Source organism: Lissotriton vulgaris, chromosome 2_1 (genome assembly GCF_964263255.1).
Source record: "Lissotriton vulgaris chromosome 2_1, aLisVul1.2, whole genome shotgun sequence".
NCBI lineage: Eukaryota > Metazoa > Chordata > Amphibia > Caudata > Salamandridae > Lissotriton > Lissotriton vulgaris.
The window spans coordinates 1,962,678,034-1,962,700,309 of record NC_141687.1 but is presented as its reverse complement, the minus strand read 5'-3'; the positions used below and the strand labels follow the sequence as shown (position 1 = coordinate 1,962,700,309).

At 41.6% G+C, this 22,276-nt stretch overlaps 1 protein-coding gene across 2 annotated transcripts in view; it reads left to right on the top strand.

Moving 5' to 3' along the window:
- LOC147733566 (aminopeptidase Ey-like) overlaps positions 1 to 22,276 on the top strand; it is a 259,251-nt gene that overhangs the window by 87,045 nt on the left and 149,930 nt on the right. For both annotated transcript variants that reach the window (XM_086958152.1, XM_086958153.1), the window contains exons 5-7: positions 5,096 to 5,250; positions 7,890 to 8,003; positions 16,045 to 16,188. In XM_086958152.1, the coding sequence (XP_086814278.1) occupies positions 5,096 to 5,250; positions 7,890 to 8,003; positions 16,045 to 16,188 (413 nt within the window). The remainder of the gene's footprint in view (positions 1 to 5,095; positions 5,251 to 7,889; positions 8,004 to 16,044; positions 16,189 to 22,276) is intronic.

The window sequence follows — 22,276 nt, the reverse complement described above, 5'->3', positions numbered from 1 at the left end:
CAATGGATTGCTAGGAGTAGGGAAGGCAGGAGAGGCAAACATGGGTGGGGGCAGCACAATGCAAGGCCCTGCTTCCAACCCCCCACCATCCATTGTGATATGCATCTTACTTAACGTTAAAACTAAAAACTAAATATTTGCTGAAAAAAACAAAGATTACAGGGACAGTATAGTTAGACTCAGATTTCACTCATACACAACCAGTGAAATTCAGCAGCTATAGTTACCTGAGCTAACTATAACTTATGCCCCCGCAATGTACTCCTAATGACCTCAGACATTACATCATTCATGACATGGTCAGTTACATCACTCATGACACCTCAAATGTGCTGTGAATGGAATGGAACTATAATCGCTAAAACTTTATTTAGGGATAGTGTGCGTATATTAACACCCCTTTTTTTTCTTTTCTTTCGTGTAAGAACCATTATAATACGCAACGTGCCCAGATAAAAATGCCGGATAGACTTTCACTTTAAAGTAATGTGTAGTCCATTGTTTATGTTGATGTTTGCAATCCTAAGTTTGTTTATTATGAATAAGTCACGTTGACCAACATACAGGTATGTTGGTCACGGGGCAAGATATGCCGAAATGACATTGTGTGCATATTAACACTTGTTTTCTTTTCTTTATTGTATCAATTCCTGAATGTTCACATTGTGACCAGGCTAATGTGGTGCCAGCTTTTTGGATTAAAGTAATATGTAGTCCTTTGTTAATGTTGGCAACTTTAGGCATTTGTACATTTAAATAGGATGCTACAATGACGTCTTGTATCGTTATCAAGGTTCGGACGAGCCGAAACGCGTGGATCACGTCCTTTGCAGATTAAATACTTCCAAACTACAACCTGAGTGCTGATTCCTTCCTTGTAAGAGTGAGAGGAGATTAAATACATATATATAAAATTCACTGTTTCAGGCACATTGTAGTTAGAAATTAGCATTTAAAAAACCTCAGAAATTCACTGAAAAAAAACACAGGTTTCATGGACGTCATAGTTAGTTGGACATTTCACTCTACAAAACAAGAGAAATTCGGCCGTTATAGTTAGTTGTGCTAACTATAACCCGCGCCCTCGCAGTGAACTGCTGATGACATCACATATCACATCACTCATGACATGGTCGGTGACATCACTGATGACATGACTGATGACATCTCCAAATGACATCACTGATGGCATCATCCACATGATCATCTGATGCACCTCCTCACACCCTAAAATACAGACTACCATTCTCAAAACCATAGACACACCAATGCTAGTACAGCTACAATATTCTGTACACTATGCATGCAGACCTCTAACCAGCTACATACTATTGATACGCTCTTCCAAATACCCAGTTAGCACCTATGCAGTCTCGGAATCCTCCTGTCTGTCCCATGCACTTCTCCAGTCACCCATCCAGCACTATCTACGTATCGTATCACTCCAGCAATACCCAAGCACTTATAAATTCAGCACACACTTTCTTTGCAACACTGAAATTACTCCAGTTATTAGTCATATACTTAAGGAATGGCGTAGTCACCTACACAAGTGCAGGTACAATATTGTGTACACTATGCATGCACACCTCTAACCAGCTACAAACTATTGATACGCTCTTCTAAATACCCAGTTAGTACCTATGCAGTGTAGGTATCCTCCTGTCTGTCCCATGCATTTCTCCAATCACCCATCCAGCACTATCTACTTATCCTATACCTCCACCAATACCTAAGCAAATATAAACTCACTATACGCTCTGTTTGTAATACTGTAATTATTCTAGTTACTAGTCATGAACATATGGAATGACCTAGCTACTAACACAAGTACAGCTATAATATTTTGTGCACTATCCAAGCAGACCTCTAACTAGCTACATACTGTTGATACACTCTTCTAAATACCCAGTTAGTACTCATGTAGTGTAGGAATCGTCCAGTCTGTCCCATGCACTTCTTTAATCACTTATCTACCACTATCTACTTATCCTAGCACTCTGCCAATATGTAAGCACTTATAAATTAAGTGTTCACTCTGTTTGTAGCACTGTCATCATTCCAGTTACTAGTGGTATTCATATAAAATGACCTAGGCACCAACACAAGTACACATAAAATATTCTGTGCATAATCCCTACAAATCTCTAAGCTGATGCATACTATTGGTCCACTCCATTAAATACGGAAGTAGTACTCATGCAGCTTAGGATTCCTCCTGTCAGTCTCATGCAATTCTTCAATCACCCATCCAGCACTATGTTCCTATTGTATCAGTCTGCCAATACCTAAACACTTATGGGGCAGATGTACAAGCACCCTGCACCACCAGTACGTCACTTTTTGTAACATAGTGATGGCGCCTGGCACTCCCTCATATTTACAAGGGGACGAAAAGCTACCCTGCATGGTTTTTTCTCTCCTTTTTAAAAAACTTCATATTGTCGAATTTCAACAAGGTTTTCTATCCTATCATTCTGCCAATCAATTCCCAATTTAGTGCAAGTGTGCTCTGAATCTCAGTCAATCTCATTAAAAGGAGCATTTATCTACATCATATCACTGTTATATTTCCTGTTTGTCCCTTTTTATCCCCTTATATTTATTGTGAAGCTGTGAGTGAAAGAAACAACGCCTCCAAAGTATTAAAGGAATGCATATTGCCATCCCAAAGTTCTTGTTTGTAGAGTAGGTGTAGATGTCTACAAGTGTATGTGCAGTTCTGCATCCAGATTATGTCCAAATGGATTTTCAGTGCCAATGGCTAAGATGAGTCGAGATTCTGTACATCTTAGGTTCAAGGTTCTGTCACCTCCTCGCTCTTTTTATTCACAATTTTTATGCCAAAGTATTTTAATTGTTGGCTATCACTCAAATGAAAATCAGAAAAGTGTTTAGCAATCAGGTAGAAAAAGTCTTTATTTTTGATGGCCCACAGGTGTTGAAGAATTGTTAGTTTAAATTTATTTATGTACTTTCTATTCATTGCTTCCTGCAAGGGCATTCTAAAATATACACCACATTTTGACTCACAGGTGATATGATATTGAATACAAACAAATCTTGGAATAACAGTGGAACCTTCTCACTGCCAGCACCTAACCTACTATTGCTCCAAAGGTATTACCCCTTATATCCTTAGAGGGGTCAGTGCGCACACTGAACAGCACCAACCGTCACAGTGCCTGTTCCCCCAGGAACTCAACAGTTTAAACAAAAAACACAGGTGCACCACTGAACAACACATAGTTCAATAGGAACAGTTATGAAGTTCAAATCCATTAAACAACGAGGGAAAGGTTACTCAGTTTAATCTCTTTATTCCATTTTCTTGTTAAGTAGAAAGAAACACAGTACAGCGGACATGTTTTGTCCTAGTACAGGGCTTCTTCAGGGCACTGGATGGAAGATTCAAAGTGCCTCCATAGATAAAGGAGGGCGCACGAAAAAGACTACTCAAATGATTAAGTGCTGTCCAGCGTGAGATATAAATAAAGATTTTGAGGCCGTCAGGTATGGGCCACGGCTAATCAGAGAGAGTTGGACACTTGAATATGAAGTCCAATAACGCCACTGTCCAAGTACTGATAATAATCAGATTCCAATCTACAGTAGATCATAAAAAGGTTCAGAATATTGCTCCCGCTTGAAAGGAGCATCATTTTTAGTTAGTTTCTTCCTGCGGGTGGGAGCAATGGTGGTTCCTGCTGGGTGTGGGGGCTGGCTGGGATTGTGGGGGCCTTGGGACATCTCCCATTGCCCCCTATGAGGGGGCAATGGGAGGAGTCGGGCCACATGGGAGGGCACAAGGGCACCCACCCTTTCTTTGCCAGGCCCTTGGTGGTAGGGTACCTGGGGCTGAAATCAGCCCAGTTAGGGACCCATGTAGCCCCACACACCCTTTAGTAAATTGCCTGGCTCTGGGTGCTGTGGTCCCTGCCCTGGGTCTGATATAGGCCCAGGGAGGGCTTCTGCATGCTCACTCCTCCTTAGTAACTTTGACCGGGCCCTGGAAAATGGGACACCAAGTCTGAAAGTGGCCTAGGTTGGGGGCCGCATGCCCCCCTTTCCCACATTTAAATAAGGCCGGGCCCTTGGGGGATGGATTCCCGGGGGGCTGAGCTTGGCCTGGGGAGAGGGTCTCTGTGCTCCCCTCCCAAGAAATATAATGGTGATTCGCAGGGGATGGGGTCCCGGGGACCAAATCAGAGCAGGAAGGGGACCATATACCCCCTAGAAAATACACCTGCCCTGGGGAATGGGGGCCCCAGGACCACAATTGCCCAAAGGAGTGGGACATGCACCCCCTAACCCTAAAAATTGCACTGGACCCTGGGCGATGGGGTAAAGGATGGTATTCATGTGCCAAGTATAGTCAGGGAGGGGGCCATAGCGTTGCATGCATGTGAGGGGTTGGCCACAGGGCTGCGCTCTCACCAAGTACTGCTAATTACCCCACATATTACATCACTCATAACATCTTATATGTCAACATTTTCTGTAAAATTATTGACGAGTAAATTGTGCATGGCAGGGGTGCGAGTAATAGTTACCATAGGGCTATGGCTAGTGGACTTTGTTTGCAAAAATATCATCCTATAGTCACACATTCATCAAGGTATGACAGTATCTTCACACTTGCACTATTAGGCTTTATTCCTCTCAGGATCCGATGAAAGGATAGTAGTGACTAGGAGCTGCCCTTTCTCATTCATGAGTAGGAACTGGAGCAAATGGAGCAAAGAGTTAATCAGGGTTTCCTTGGCAATCGAGTGACAGCATGTTAGCTTTTAGCCAAGCATAGCACAATTGTCTGCTTAATGCTTAGGATTAATTTAATGGAATATATGGATTAATGATCTGAGCCATTGAGAAGGATTCCCACAGAGGACAAGCACTTAGCATATTCCGCATAGGTTCTGTCAGTAGTTTTTTTACGAAGATACATTTTAGGTCAGAAGAAGCTGTTGTTTTCACTGCATTGGATTTGATGTGATTCATATTTTTATCGTCAATACTCAAATTGTGGCACCTTCACAAAATTGCAATATAAGTAGTTCAAAATCTTACTAAAAATGAATAACATTTGTTTCAGACCAGATCGCTCTGCCTGACTTTAATGCAGGAGCAATGGAGAATTGGGGACTAGTAACATACAGGGAGACGGCCCTGCTGTATGACCCGACAGTATCATCCATTGGGAACAAGGAGAGAGTGGTAACAGTAATAGCTCATGAGCTTGCACATCAGGTAAAGTCAGTGTTTGAATTCTATTACAAACTTCACACGCTGTGTACTTTTCTTATTTCTTTCTCCTTTGAGACATTTAGTAATTCTAAATATATAGACACAGAAATGAAAATAGGAAACCTGGACACTTTCTTGTTAAAGCTGAAGGCCTATGCTTCTGTATTAAGATTTACATCAGAGACAAATTTTGTTTAAATACATTGTTTAGTTTTTGACCTGTTAAAGGTTAGTGGGAGGCATATTATCAAGACAGGAGATGAAATTATCACCACTTTAGCGGCAGAAAACTGGACTTGATAATATGCTCTATGGAATTCCAATTGAAGCCCATGTTAGATGTCCTTCAATCAATCAATCAATCAATCAGTACTTGTAAAGTGCACTACTTACCCGTGAGGGTCTCAAGGCGCTGGAGAAGGGGGTGCCGCTTCAAGCCCGGTCTTGAGGAGTCTACTGAAGGTGAGTAGGTCTTGGGTCTGTCGTAGGTGGGTAGGGAGGGTGTTACAGGTCTTGGCGGCGAGGAAGGTGAAGGATCTGCTGCCGGAGGTCGTTCGTTGGATGCAAGGGACAGCGGCGAGGGCGAGGCTGGCGAAGTGGAGCTGGCAGGTGGGGGTGTAGAAGCTGAGTCTGCTGTTAAGGTAGGCTGGTCCGGTGTTGTGGAGTGCTATGTGTGCATGGGTGAGGAGCTTGAAGGTGATCCTCATGTCGACGGGGAGCCAGTGTTGCTCACTCAGGTGGGGAGTGATGTGGCTGTGGCGAGGGATGTTGAGGATCAGTCGGGCGGAGGCGTTTTGGATGCGTTGCCGATGTCGCAGGTGTTTGTCCAGGATTCCTGCGCAGAGTGCATTGCTGTAGTCCAGCCTGCAGCTGACGAGGGCCTGTGTCACTGTTCTTCTTGTTTCAGTGGGGATCCACTTGTAGATCCTGCGGAGCATGTGGAGGGTGTTGTAGCAGGAGGAGGTGGCGGTGTTGACATGTTTCGACATGGAGAGGGAGGAGTCGAGTATGATTCCTAGGTTGCGTGCGTGATCAGTGGGTTTTGGTGCTGTTCCCAGCGTGGTCGGCCACCAGGAGCTGTCCCAGGCTGAGGGGGTCGGTCCGAGGATGAGGATCTCCGTCTTGTCTGAGTTCAGCTTCAGTCGACTGCTCCTCATCCATTCGGCGACGTCCTTCATTCCCTCGTGGAGGTTGGTTTTGGCGGTGTGCTGGTCCTCGGTGAGGGAGAGGATGAGCTGGGTGTTGTTGGCGTAGGAGATGATGTTTAGGTAGTGCTGGCGGGCCACTTGTGCGAAACGGGTCATGTAGACGTTGAACAGCGTCGGGCTCAGGGATGAGCCCTGGGGCACGCCGCAGATGATGTCGGTGGCTTCGGATCAGAAGGGTGGGAGTCGGACCCTCTGGGTTCTGCCGGTGAGAAAGGATGTGGTCCAGTCGAGGGCTTTTTCTTGGATTACGGCTTCTTGGAGGCGTGTCTTTAGTGTGCGGTGAAGACCGTGTCGAAGGCGGCTGACAGGTCCAGGAGGATGTAGGCTGATGTTTCGCCGTTGTCTAGTTGGCGCCTGATGTCATCTGTGGCAGCAATGAGGGCTATCGCGGTGCTGTGGTTTCTTCTGAATCCGGACTGGGATGGGTCTAAGATGTTGTTGTCCTCGAGGTGGCGTGTCAGTTGCATGTTGACGATTTTCTCGATGACCTTCGCCGGGAACGGGAGCAGGGAGATGGGCCGGAAGTTATTGAGGTCCTTGGGGTCCGCCTTAGGCTTCTTTAGAAGGGCGTTAATTTCAGCGTGCTTCCAGTTTTCAGGGTAAGTACCTGTCTCGAAGGAAATGTTGATGACCTTCCGCGGTTGTGGTGCGATGGCTGGAGTTCATAATCTTGCGTTTCTCGCCGTTGCTGAAGTTGGTCCAGGAGGTCAGGCCGTTGATGCAGGTGGTGTTCATCGGGGGGGGGGGTGAGGACTGAAGTTGTTGGGGTGGTCGAGGTGTTGACGCTGTCGTGGATGTCAGCGATCTTGCGGTGGAGAAACGTGGCCAGCGAGTCGCACATTTCTTGTGAGGGCGGGATGTCATTGGCATTGGCGCTGGGGTTAGAGAATTCCTTAACAATGCTGAAGAGCTCTTTGCTGTCGTGTGCGTTGTGATGTGGTGATGTCTCCGGGTGGCGTCTCATCTAACATGGGCTTCAATTGGAATTACATAGAGCATATTATCAAGCCCATTATCGCCGTTTTAGCTGCAGTTTTCTGCCGCTAAAGCAGCGATAATTTTATCGCCTGTCTTGATAATATGCCCTTTGGTTTTCTATCTGATATCCACCGTAAGAAAATTACAGTGACTAATCCCTGGTGCATCATGTCACTTAAACATAAAGACCAAGAACAAACAATGACAGTCACAGATATCTGCAAACTTTGTTCACCAGACAGCTAAAACTATTGTCTGCTTCTCATCCAGAGTAAATGAAGAATCCTGTCTCCAGTGCTGTTGTAATCTGTTATTTACTTTAACATTATTGATTAAAGGTGAAACGTGACATTACTTGTAGATAGACCAATTCACATTTTTAAACTTCCTATAAACAGATTATTAGAGGAAGTTTTCATACCTTGCTAATCCCTCTGTTCTGTTTTTTCACCCTAGTGGTTTGGAAATCTAGTGACAGTGAGGTGGTGGAATGACCTCTGGCTAAATGAAGGCTTTGCCTCCTACGTGGAATATCTTGGAGCTGACCGTGCTGAACCATCATGGAACATTGTAAGTTTTCAGAAATAAACATCTGTATCCAATTTCAATAACAAATATGAAATTCAGCAAATTTGATTTGCTTTTTCTGCATGGTTAACCCAATTTTATATTTCACCTTTTCTTGAATTTTATTTTTGCTGGTATTAGGATTATGTACCTTGTGACACTGCTTTTCATTGCTGGAGTGTACATGCACACGAAACTAACTGAAATGGTATTGATTAAATTGGTTTCATCTGATTGGTCTATTTGAGCATCCTATGAGACCCTGATAGATGGTTCAGAAAAGGCTCTTATGGCATGGACGTTAAATGTCATTAGTGGGCTGCAATGTATACTACACCACCCACATATATGACAAAAAATATAGGCCTTCCAGGAGCTCTGTTGTGCCCTAGCTGGCCTGCAAGTTAAAAACACTGCAGTGATACATAGGAGAGAAAAGTACCTTAGCCATATAGGACAAGTCTACTTTATATATTCATAATTCGCTGTAAACCATGACGTCTTAACCCAAAATATAGTGTATATATATATATATATATATATATATATATACAAAACAAATCAGCAGCTTAAATGCCGTAACTAGCCTTGCGTTGCCGGAGCCAGTGATGGCAGAAGCAGCCATCAATTATCAACAACAAAAACCATTTTGAAAATCCAAAATGAGGGATGTGGCACACCAAGTGAAGGCACAAATGTTTATTGTGCAGAACAACTTGTTTCTACTAAGAAGCCTTTGTCAAGTTTACACAACGTTCTCCACTCACCCTAAATATTAACGCTAACGTAATGGACATAAGCAAAATAGTGTGCATATTCTTCATACATTGCAAATTTCACTATTGCACAATGCACAATTAAAAACAAAAGCAAAATAAAATAAATGACATGCTTTGCATCTTACAGGTTTTTCATATATATAAGCTTATTAAAACTGTGGTTTATCCCAAGTGTGAGTTTTTTTCTTTGAAGAAAATTGCTGTGGTGTATATATACCGTGATCAAGTTAGTGGGGAGCTAACGAAACGCATTGGTTTTTGTGCTGTGAATATGCTGCAATGGATTTAAGAATAAATTAAGCTGTCTCACACAATTTTCGAGTGGCTGGAGTGGCGGCTTCATTTTGTTTGCCAGGGGATATCGTATTCGTTGGGAGACTCAGTTGTAATATATATATATATATATATATATATAACAAAATGAAGCCGCCACTCCAGCCACTCGAAAATTGTGTGAGACAGCTTAATTTATTCTTAAATCCATTGCAGCATATTCACAGCACAAAAATAAGCTGTCTCACACAATTTTCGAGTGGCTGGAGTGGCGGCTTCATTTTGTTTCCCAGGGGATATCGTATTCGTTGGGAGACTCAGTTGTAATATATATTACAACTGAGTCTCCCAACGAATACGAATACTCCAGCCACTCGAAAATTGTGTGAGACAGCTTATTTTTGTGCTGTGAATATGCTGCAATGGATTTAAGAATAAATTAAGCTGTCTCACACAATTTTCGAGTGGCTGGAGTGGCGGCTTCATTTTGTTTCCCAGGGGATATCGTATTCATTGGGAGACTCAGTTGTAATATATATATGTATTCGTTGGGAGACTCAGTTGTAATATATATATATATATATATATATATATATATATATATTACAACTGAGTCTCCCAACGAATACGATATCCCCTGGGAAACAAAATGAAGCCGCCACTCCAGCCACTCGAAAATTGTGTGAGACAGCTTAATTTATTCTTAAATCCATTGCAGCATATTCACAGCACAAAAACCAATGCGTTTCGTTAGCTCCCAACTAACTTGATCACGGTTGTTTCAAACACTGTTTGCTGGTTGTGTTTTAAAATGGGAGTTCCCACCCACCTCGGTCACATGATAACATCTATGTATTTTGTTACACAATGGGATTCTGGGATATGTAGTCCAAATCTTAATTAAGTGCAAATTATCACAACATTTTAACCCATTTCTTTACATTTTGGCTCCCTCTTACCCTACTACTTTTGATTATTCAACAATTATTATATTTTTACTTTTTCTTTTTCAGCAAAGTCTCATTTTTGCACCCTTTATGCATTTGTGTCTACATTCAGTTTCACAACACAACATACATATATATATATACATATATATATATAATATATATGTGTGTATTTGTATATGTATATATATATATTACAAAATCCAATGCTCACCCTCCGTCGAAAGTAAGCGGGACACAGCTCCGGATTCAGAACAGGTTGGATTTTTATTAAAACCTACAGCACCTTCCCTTGCAGTCCGTGATGCGCTTATGTTGTATGGGCAGACGCGTTTCTGACCGTCATGGCCATCTTCAGTACCAATGTCACAGGCTGCTGGCAATTTGTGTGGGCTCTGGGTCGCTGACCACTCCTTTTGGGACAGTCCTACACCTCATTGGGGGGACCCCTCCCTCTGGGGCGGTCTCACGGCTCCACCTCCCCGCTGCAGGTGTGTGTGCTTGTAGCTCCTGGCAGACTGCATCCTGAGATATGTAGTTTGGTGTGGATTCCCTGCTTAATAGCGGAGTCCCAAACATCCCGAGATGTCCCATTCACTTGGCACCGCTCCATACATCCTAGCAGTGTAGCCAGGAAAGTGTTGTTCCGTCACCACCTGTGTCTTTATCCTATCGGGTAGTGCAATGCTACCTTCTCTCGAAAACTGGTCACCCGCAGGCAATATCTTCGCTGGGGGGGCGCCGCACCTTTGTATTCCTCGTACTGTCCAAAGTTTCGTTCTGCTGAAGTTCAGTGCCGATGTCACAGGCTGCTGGCAATTCGTGTGGGCTCTGGGTCGCTGACCACTCCTTTTGGGACAGTCCTACACCTCATTGGGGGGACCCCTCCCTCTGGGGCGGTCTCACGGCTCCACCTCCCCGCTGCATATACATATATATATATAATATATTTGTGTGTATTTGTATATGTATATATATATATATTAGTATAACAAATGGGGGTGCGCAGCTCACAAAGTCCAATAGACCAGAGTAGATGGAAAAGTCACTTTTTTATTTGAAAGTATTTCACTTTAAAAACATTCCATTCAAATCATCAGCCAACACATTTCGCTCCCACGTTTGGAGCTTCCTCAGGGCTGAAACAAGAAACAATGAAAGGAAAATAAGACTGACAAAAATATAAAAAACAACACAAGTAAAGCAAAAAAGAGAGACTGCACTAAAACACACAAAACAAGGTGAAGGTGAATTTACAAAAGCACAAGCACCAAATTATGCCACAAATGTAAAAACATAAGCTACAAGCACACAAAACAGCAAATAATTTTAATGAACCTAAAAAGCACAACCTGCAAACAAAATGCGTTAAAAAACAGTTAAGCACACAATTTACATCCACGATGGCACCCAATTACAAACATATTTTATAGAACTTAATAGCTATTGCACCTTGGTAGTAAAGCCATTCCAACAGTATATGACTCCATTTTATATTCATAACCGAATAGCTATTTCTCAGGAGAGCATGAAAAAGTAAGTAAGCAGTAAGGAAGAAATCAGGAAACATGACAACCAGAGAAGACAGGGAGGGTTACCTGTTCTCAAATCGGAATCATCGTCACAAAAAAGCTTACCGAAAAAGTATCAGTTGGCAATGTACCAGTCACAGCGTTTTTCTATCCAAAATGCAAGAGCTCGTTGTGCAGCAGTACAATCATCACTGTATCCAAGATGCTTGTAGTATTCACATTTTTTCCTAGTGGATCATGTGAGACAAAAAGAAGACCCCAATCATATGGTGAGTCACACCAATCGTGATAACGCTAAATAACATGTCAATGGACAGAAAGCCAGGCCATTGGAGTTGAAAAATACACAAGAGAATACACCAAATCGAAATTTTTGCTACACATTAGTAGACCAAACCGGGGCATTTTGAACACACCTGTTTAGAGAAAAAGTAGTATCCAATCCAATCCGCAACCAAGCAAAAGAAGAAGATCATCCAATATTAGTCCGATGTAAGTACCGCCTGAGATCAGCAGTCCGTAAGCAGCTGGGAAGCAATAGGGAGCAATGAATATTTGTTTTTAGAAGATATATACATATATAATAGAGACAATATACGAACATGATCTACACCGATCAAGACTGTTATGAAGCGCAATAACACACCTGCACTCCAAATCGAGTCGCCACAGGATAGGCAGACCAAAGTTGATTACGGTTTGGAAAAAATATCCGATCAGTGTGGCAACAGCTCAATTCAGCCAGTATCTGACATGAGAAATAATCAAATGATGAAAAAAAAAGGAGATAAAAATTCGCAAATAGGCCGATACCCACCAGTGAAGACAATTCAAGGATAGTCAATACCTGTAATCATAACTCAATCACTCCGGAGTAGTCCGTAAAAACAATAATAATTATTGAAGAACAGAAAAGGGCTAGTATCTCCAAATGCAAGAAAGAAACATGTTATTGCAAAGTAAGATAACGTTCTCATCTAGGCATAGCAAAAAAGAAAAACAGCCAGGACCTTATAACCACACAACGAGAAAAGCAGTCCCCCAATTCCTGGACCTAACTCTTTTTGCCAATGTCGACTCTCTTGTAATTGCTCGAGCCCTCGCCTCTGCTGAACTGAGCACCTTCCTGTTGTACCCCCCTTGCTAAGAATCTGTTTCTGACCTGCCGAATATTGGAACTGAAAGTCTCCTCCTCACTGCAATTGCATCTCACACGGACCATCTCCCCATAGGGGATATTTTTAATCGTTGAGCAGACATGTGCGCTGTCTGCGTGTAGGACTGCATTACATGCAGTCTTTTTGCAATACAGGGTACTGTGAATACGACCATTTTTCACATAAAAGTGAAGGTCCAGGAAGTTGATACTTTCCCTACTGAATTCCATTGCCAGCTTGACATTAAGTGAGTTGTTATTCAAATAGTCAAAATAGTCAAGAAGTTGTGCCTCGGTTCCTGACCATAAGCAGATAATATCGTCAATGTACCTTCCCCAGAACACGATGTAATCTGTCCAGGGGGAGGCACTTCTGTTCCAGGCATGTACTCTCTTGTACCACCCCATAAAGTGACAGGCGTACGAGGGGGCTAATTTGGATCCCATGGCTTGCTCCTCTTTTGGTGGTACCACGTGCCATCATACAAAAAATAGGTTTTTGTGAGGACCATCTACATCATTTCCAGAACCATACGATTTTGATCTAGGAGATCTGCTCCTATATTAGCTGCTGGCAGTTGCCAGTAGGTTAGGACCAAAGTTTCCATAGGAAAAGCATTTTTTGTTTTGCCAATAACATTGGCACCGATGACCAAATCTTAACAAAACATTTAAAAAACTTCCTCTTTATAGTTCAGCTGCTCTGTTGAAAGTTGCAGGTGATCCGCCAAGTGGGCCAAGAAAAAAGGGGGCTCCCAAAACACTTTATCTTTATGTTATGTCTATGGGGAGTTTTCATCTTTTGAACATGACTACAGCCCGAACTGATGAACGAAATTACACTAAATGTGGCAGAAAGCTAGATGTTGGTCCTTAAAGTGTGCTTTTTGTGATTTGATGTAATCCGTTTAGCAGCTTCAGAGATATTAAAGTTTCAAAAATATATATATCTGGGTACGTGAGTCCTTGTAGTGGACTCGCAGTGGACTTGTGGATCCCACTAAAATTTGATTGGCTGCCACCACTTGAACCAGGAAGAGTTGGCAGCCATCTTGACTCGGCTTGACATCGAACCCTACATAAAAAATACAAATAATGAAAAGGGGGTAGGCTAGGAATACGGTATAATGGGGTGGTCCCACAGGGAACCCCCTGGGGTTAAAAAGCATTTTTTAAAAATGTTTTTTTAACTACCCCTCCTGTTACCCCCAGAAAGTCCCACATAGCTGGATTGCTAAGAAGTCTTTGGAGGCCATGCCCTGTTTCTCCACCATCCTGGTGCACTACTTATTGGGAGATGAAGTCCATTTTACTCCTGCGGGACCTTAGGGGCCAAGAAGACCTCCTGATACCTCCTGTAACTCCTACACAGTGGTATTCCTGAGGACTGGTCAGAGGCCCTGACCCCTTTCTCGACCACTCTGCAAATGTAAAGGCTGCCTCCCTAAGGCCATTAGAGAATTATTTTAGCAACAAAGCCGCAGTAGGCTTTGTCGCTGACATATTCTATTTTGGCATGGAAGATTTTATTTACTTGTTCTGAGATTTTATTACTGTCTTAACAAATGTTACCGTCTATCACATGACTGGTGTTATCTTCCTCTTTGCTTTTTGGAAATATCCCTCCAAATGGAGGTTTATCAATTCAAGAAAACAATACATTGTGAACTCTGTCAAACACTCACCACTCTTCTCAACTGATAATTTCTGCTATCATCATTTCTCGATAGGGATTCATTTTTTGGGGAGGAGTTTTATATAACGCAAACTCACCCTAAGGTATCAAAGAGCTTTACATGAGGACCAGATGCATTACATAGACACATTCATTTTGTTAGGCGCAGGGAGATTTAGGGCCATATGCAGGTATCTCTATTTACTGATTCTTAAATACTGAATTTTACCGATTTGGTATTTAAGAATCAGTAAATAGCATGTAGGTAAAAATTCCGTAAATTTTACTGAATCGGTAATATTCTGTATTTCCGATTCGGTATTTACCGATTCGGTAATACCCATTCATTCCTATGGGCCTGGAGGACCATAGGAATGAATGGGAAGCAATTCACTATTATCGATTCGGTAAATACAGAATCGGTAATAGGGGGAACATATTCAAGGATGGCAGGGTGTCACATTGACACCCTGTTGCACCCCTGAATCATGCTTGTGTGCACATGTGGCACACATACATGCCCTAAGGGCATGTGTGTCTGCCACATGGCACTTTTTTAAAAGCACAACATTGCTTTTTTAAAGGTTTTTGATATTTACCACCAACTTGTAGTTGGTGATAAATAACGAATCCTTAAATAAAAAATGCACTCACTTGAGTGCTCCCTACATAGGATTTAAGCATTCGGTAATTTACTGATTCGGTATTTTAAAGATTCGTCAATTTACCGATTCCTTAAATTACCGAATTGGTAAATTACTGAACCCTTAAATCCAGCCTCCTACATTAGAAAAAGCTAAATACCGGTCGGTTACGGCAAATTTACCTATTTTCGTCTGTTACCGACCGGTATTAAGCTACCTACATGTGGCCCCTAGTGATTTGACCACAATCACAGGATATTGGGCGCCCCTGCTGAGACTCAAACCCGGTTCTCCAGCTTCTAGGAAGACCACTCTAGCTGTTGGACCACATCCACATTTATTGCAACTTCTTCCAAACATTTGCAATTTAAAAGACATTTCAAGATTTCCTTCTTTGCAGGTGATTCCCCAGGCTTCATGATCTTGGATTTTTCCAAGATTTCCACAGAGTTTCAGATTATGCATTTCACAGTGGAATTTTAGTGGCTCCGGCGGACCCTTTATGGATTTTGGAAAGTGCTCATTCCCAAAACAAAGAAGAATCACTAGCTGGGGAAAACCTTTGAAGATGTTATGTGTGAGCTTCCTGAGTAGCCCACAGCATTTCAAAATGGTCTACATTTTTAATATTTTGCATTGTTGGTGAGCACATAAAATAGTTTAAGGCATCACATCTACTAAGCAAGTGTTCCAGCTTGCATTCTACTAACTTTTAGGAGGGCCTGAGTGAGGGGAGGCCATCCCACCTCCTACGTACTGCTGCTCCTGCCACCATACGCATCACTGAAGATGCCTGTCTACAGAAGCAGCACTCATGGAGAGTCAAATGCATGAGAAGGTCCCACTGCTTTTATATGTGTGTATGTATGTTCAGCAAGGAACTCCTACGCTTATTGTCCCCAAATCTGCTTTTAGTGGCAGACAACTGGATATTTTTCTGCAAGAATTAAATAAAATATGAAGTATGAAGAATTCAAAGAAAACATTGTCCTACGTTATTCCTCTGGTGCCACCTTATAATGTCCAATTTTTTTGCAGAAAGATCTGATTGTACTAAATGATGTACACAGAGTGATGGCGGTTGATGCTCTGGCTTCCTCACATCCTCTCACGTCAAAGGAGGAAGAAATCAACACTCCAGCTGAGATCAGTGAAGTCTTTGATACAATTTCCTACAGTAAGGTAAGGAAAAATGCCATTTTTGATCATCCAAATCAATGACAATTCGGACAGTATTGTTGGGACTTAATGATATTTTTGGTGTGAAATATTATGAGTCAGAATAGAGTAAGCACTTTGGACGTATGATGTACGACAATTAGGGCAAAGACGACCTGCATTCATGAAATGTTAATGGGAGCACATAGGACAAGTACATTGCACCCATGTCTGCAATCCTATTCCACTATGTAATACAGAAGGATGACTTTCGCAAGTGCTTGCTTCCTTGTTTGGGTGGAGACAGGCAACATAGAATGGAGGAAACTTTTTTGCCAATGACTATGAGCATGCCACAGGTCTTCAAATCAGACTTAATAAGAAAGCATCCTATAGAAATGTGCTTAATGTGTGCTATCCAGGAGTTGGTGCACACTTAATGTACTTCAATTAGGGCCACATTGTCTTGGTAAGGGGAGCCCTATGGACCATTTGGGGCACACTCTATGCACAACTCCAAGTGTGTGCAGTCACAAATGGCACATCACCTGGGGAAAGTATCCCAGGCCTAATTCAGATTGCAGGCTGATGCACTCTGATTTGCTAATAGCTGGGTCCAAACTGAGGTGACATAGTGTGAACATGACAATGAACTGGGAAGCGGCCTGAGTAATTACCACTGGCTGAGATTAATTTAGGCATTCCATCCATCACTGTTTTGTATACCTTAGTTGTCATGCTGAGTGGCACAGGTATGCAGAGACACGAGTCCCATGAACATGGTCTCATGGGACCAAGTTGTACCTGGCTGAAGACCCCATAAATAGGGTGAATCCATCTTGGGTTGGATGTGTTCTGGTTCAGGGAGGACCTGGCATGGCAGTTCAGGCTGGGCTGTTCTAATTGGAGCACAGTCAAGACTAATTTGCATATTGCTGGGTCCAAACTGAGGTGACATGGTGAGCAAAATAATGATACACTGGAATGAGGCCTGAGTAATTACCAGTGCCTGAGATTAAATTTAAATCAAACACTCCATCTATCACTGTTTTGCATACTTTAGTTTGTTACCCAAAGTGGGGTGGGTATGTCCAGATGTGGGTTCTGTAAACACTGTGTCACTAGAGCCAAGCTGTACCTGGCTGATGAGCCCATAACTGGACATAATTGGTCCTGGACCACTTGTGTTCCAGTTCATGGTGGACCTGGCTTGGCAGTTTGCGCCGGACCGTTCCAATTGGAGCATAATCAAGAAGGATTTGCAAATAGCTAGATCCCAACCAATCTAGAAGAACAGAGTCAATTGTAATCAATTATATGACACCAAAACCTCAAAAGTCCAATTCGTAGACTCAGAGTAATGAGTTTTTTAAGTTTTAAGTGAAATCCAGCACCTAAAATATCAAAGCATCAACTGCAGACATCTAGTCATGCCAGACCGGGTTAAAGTAGAAAGTTAAAGTTGACTGCGGTGGAGCATAGTTCAGATAAGAAGTGGGTTTGTCCCAGTAAGTGCTTCCCTTTGGACTGCACTAGGTTTCTGAGAAGGTAGCATCATCTGATGGCTTTGGGTCAAAGCCACAATGAAGATTTCTACGTTTCTACGTAGTCACCAAAATGAAAGTCGAAAAACTCCAGCCGGATGAAGCAGAGGACTGGAATCGAAGATACTTCCATGAGGTAAGTAGCCCCTTTCCCAAGGGATCACTGAAATGGATTTGCTGCTGTGCAGAAAAACATAGTGGGAGAAGTTGCAAAGTCAATATGACTGGCAGTACACTACCGGTGGATAAGCAGGCAAGTTGGTCCTGGTCCAGGTCTCATCCTGGTTCTCAAAGCACTTTAAGGACACATTTTTTCCAAGTCCTATGTTTTGGAAATTGGCCATCTGGGCACCTATAGCAGCACAACCAGGGGTCGAGGACTGGTAGACCACCTCTTGAGAGTTCAGAACTCACTCAGGCTCAATCTAGGTGCAGGTTCAAAATTGTGGGAGCCTTTTATATGCCTGGGGCTTTGAACAGGAGGCCAGCAAACTAGTAATTAACTGAAGAGTCAGTATGAAGGTCCTATTGTTATACTCTAGTGGTTCTTTGAAGTGCATGGAATTTCCTGACTCCCCTGCCCTAACTCCAAGCTGGCTGCAGTGACAATACAGTCATTAGGCAATTTGTGTGAAGGCAGAGCACAGATGTGTTCAGCTCCACCCCGCATCATGCCAGCAGATGGCCCAATGAAGCACACCTGTTCCCTCTAGTGTATTCCCTGTAGTGTGTGACTCTGTGGGAGGAATTCAAAAAGTGAGACCCAGTCACGTAACCCAAGACAGGCTGCAGGCATAAAGGGCTGAGGGAAGGAAAATGGCAACTTTCTCACAGTTCAACACTTAGGTGTTGGACCAATTCAATCAGCTAGGTTAGACCATTTTTTATATGCTACAGTAATGAAACACATTTATAATAATTATTTAATCAACACTGTTTTTGAAAAAGATTAAGAATTTTAATCTACTTGACCTTATTTTTGATTTACTGAACCTCTGGTTTATTCAGAAGCACTATACATATTCACTTCACATATTCATTGGACAACTTCACCAAAGAATTGTGTATACTTTTTAGCCAACACAAAAGCACATTAATCATAAAATATACACTAAATTATAAACATACAAACATTTCTTCTGTGACTAAACATGAATAATATACCAGTCAACAGTTTCTGCATGCTGAAGTTTTGCTACTATATTCCACTGATCAAAACCTCCTTAGTATTAAACATAGGCAAGAGATTGTAGCAACTGATTCTTTAAATCAAAATATAGACCCCCAATGTTTCTTTTAGGGTTGCCCTAATTAAGTTTCTGAATTTTTACCAACTCCCTAATGCATCAAGGACAACACGTTTCAAAAACATTTGACTTTGGGTTATCTTCAGGGACAAAACTGGGTAGTGCTAGAAAAAATGCAAAAGAAAAAAAGGCAAAACATTTTTTTAAAACATTTTGTGAACAAGGGTAGATAATTCTAAGTCTCACATTTTTTACCTAACTTCACCTCTTTCCACAGTTTGTAATGTAGTTGTAGAAAACTCTAGTTTTCTACAACTACATGACAGTGACAAGTTATTGAAAGAAGCATAGGGCCACATGTATCAAGCAAAATTGCGATCGTAATTTTGCTTTGTGGTATGTATTAGGCACATCTGCGTGCAAAATAAGGAATCGCAAAATTTGCGATTCCTTATTTTGTAATTGCATTTAAGGTATCGCAAATTTTGTGATTCCTCAAATGCATTGTAAGAAGCACCAAAAAAGTGAAATTTGGCCTTAAGAAATTGCAGATTACCCCCAACTTCAAGTTGGTGGTAATTTGCGATTTCTGTGAAAAATGCACTTTTTTGCATTTTTCAAAGTGCAATGTGAAGCACATACATGCCCTTAGGACATGTATGTGTGCCACATGTGCACCCATGCCTATTTTAGGGGTGCAACAGGGTGTCCTTTTGAAATTGCATTCTCAATTTGCGATTCGCTAACTGCTAATTCGCAAATTGAGAATGTCTCCCCATTCATTCCTATGGGCCTAGAGGCTGTGCTGCGCTGAGGCTTCTACCATGAATGAAGGGAATAAAAGATACTTGTAGTTAACCTTGTGATTAGTGTGATTGGTGTGCTCTTCTTACTGAAAAACTAACTCGTTCAGGAATGTGAAAGTGTATCAAGGCCCATAGGAATGAATGGGGAGGTATTCCTTAATTGCGAATCGCAATTTGAGATTCGCAAGTAAGGAATATGTAGGATTCGTAAAATTTATTGCAAATCCTACATACATAGCATTTTGCGCTTCTCAAATAGCGATTCACAAAAAATCGCTATTTGAGAATCGCGAAATGACTTTTTGATACATATGGCCCATAATCTTATGAGTAAGAGCTGTCCGTTACATAATCTTGTAGAGGAAATTCTACTGTTTATCTTTATGACTATCAGATTTAAATATTCAATCGCTTCCTTTTTTTATGAGTTGCATCCACTGCAGCTTGTAAGGTACCACGATTATTGATAATGTAAATCTAATAGGCATGTTTCTTATTTATTGCTCCTTTTATTGATTTTCACTGGGCACCAATCTCTTTTTTGTAAAGGAAGAGAAAAAAAAGAGGTAACAACGAATCTCGCTGGATGTGTGTTTTGTTTGTAAAAAAGAATCTCAACAGATTTCTTTATACATTTTTATTACACTTCCACATTCCTGAACGAGTTAGTTTTTCAGTAAGAAGAGCACACTAATCACACTAATCACAAGGTTAACGACAAGTATCTTTTATTTGCTTCGTTCATGGTAGAAGCCTCAGCACAGCACCAATCCTCTGTTGTCTCAGATACTTTTGGGCATATTTACAAGCCCCTTTTGCCACCACAACGTCACTTTTCACTACGTTGCAGTGGCGATAGGGGCTTAGCCTTATTTACAAGGCAGCGTTAAGCCACTTAATGTGGCTTAACTCTGCCTTGAAAATAAGGCACGCTTTCACGCTTTACTTAGTGCAGGAGGGGAGGGCATTGGGTGTTGCAGTGGAAGGAACACCTTCTTGCACATAAACAATCTTCCCCTGAAAAAAAAGCACCCTTGCACTATGATACAAGAGTGCCTGCATTGGCGCTAGGCTGCTAAATTTAGCGCCAGCACAGGGGTAAACGTAGGCTGCACCATATTGTTTTAAGTATGGTGCAGCCCAGCATTTTAGAAGTGTAGAGGCGCGGCATTAAGCCAAGAAGGCTAACTTTGCACTCCGTCACTTTTATTGTAAATATGTTCCTTAATCTTGCAACAAAGTTGCCTGTCAGTCTGCATGCGAAAAAAAAATACAGTTCTTAGCAGCTTTGCATATTTCCCAAAGGAAAGCTTTCCTGTTACTGCATTACTTGCTCATTTACTTATTTTCTGAAGGCTTAATAAGTATTGTCCATCTCCACTTTTTCCACAGTTAGTTGGTCTCTGATTCTCCAATGTCACTGCAATTGTAGTCTCAATACAACAATAACCCTGTCCTCTGGGTGAATTATATATCAGTTCATTAATTGCAGAAAGAATATCCTGTGCTTATTTCTTCTACTATGACCCCCCTATTCTCATTAATCAGGAGGTGTCACACTGTATATCACCAGATATTTAAAATTTCAAGCAATTTTCTCTTTTTATTTTAAATGTGAATAACCTTTCCAAATGACAGTGAAAGGAAAAAATGTCTAGATCACAAGTTGTTTCACACATCAACTAGTGAAAAAATGTAAAGGACAAAAATGACCCCTCACAGGCGCACCACCTTCGGGGTAACTGAAATACATTTTATGCAGCTACACTGACTGATGAAAATTCACTCTTTTAAAAACGTTGAATTTTCTGCATGAAATATTTTTAGGGAAGAAATGTTGGGATCCTCAATTCATTTCAACTATTCTTGACGGACATTTTCTAGGCAACTTTATAATAATAATGTTCTTTGTGGTCTTTTAAGTTACATTTTTAAATTAAAGTTATTGTATTTGAGACATTTTGTTCAAGCCTCGTACATTTGGGTTGAAGCGCTTAATTAAGTAGGCCTATGAGCCTCGAAGTCTCCATCTCTGGAATTTGACTACACTGCCACTAGTACTGTCCATTTGAAACCTTTTTCTGTATGTCCCATTGTGTTAGGATGATTGACCAATGGTGCAAAAACTACCTTTGTTCAAATCCAAGATTTGTGCCGAACAATCCTGTGCATTATCTCTTGGTTGGTTTTGCCAATATCTAGTTTTTGGCACGGGTAAATTATACCATATACAAAACTTTTTGTTTTGCAATTAGCAAAAGCATTGTGTCTCCATTTGGTATTTTCTATTTGAAATTCCATCCCTTCCATTGTTTGACTACCTGCCACACATTTGCCACATTTATGATGTCCCTCCAACGGAGTCAGATTCCAATTTTGTCTGAAGGCTCTGACTAAGTGATTCCTTATGGTCGCATTTTTCTGTATAGCAAACAGTGGGCGTTCAAACCCACATTCTGATTTTGAAATCATAGGACAGTTTTGCATAATGAATTTTTTTAAGTTGTTTGTTTGA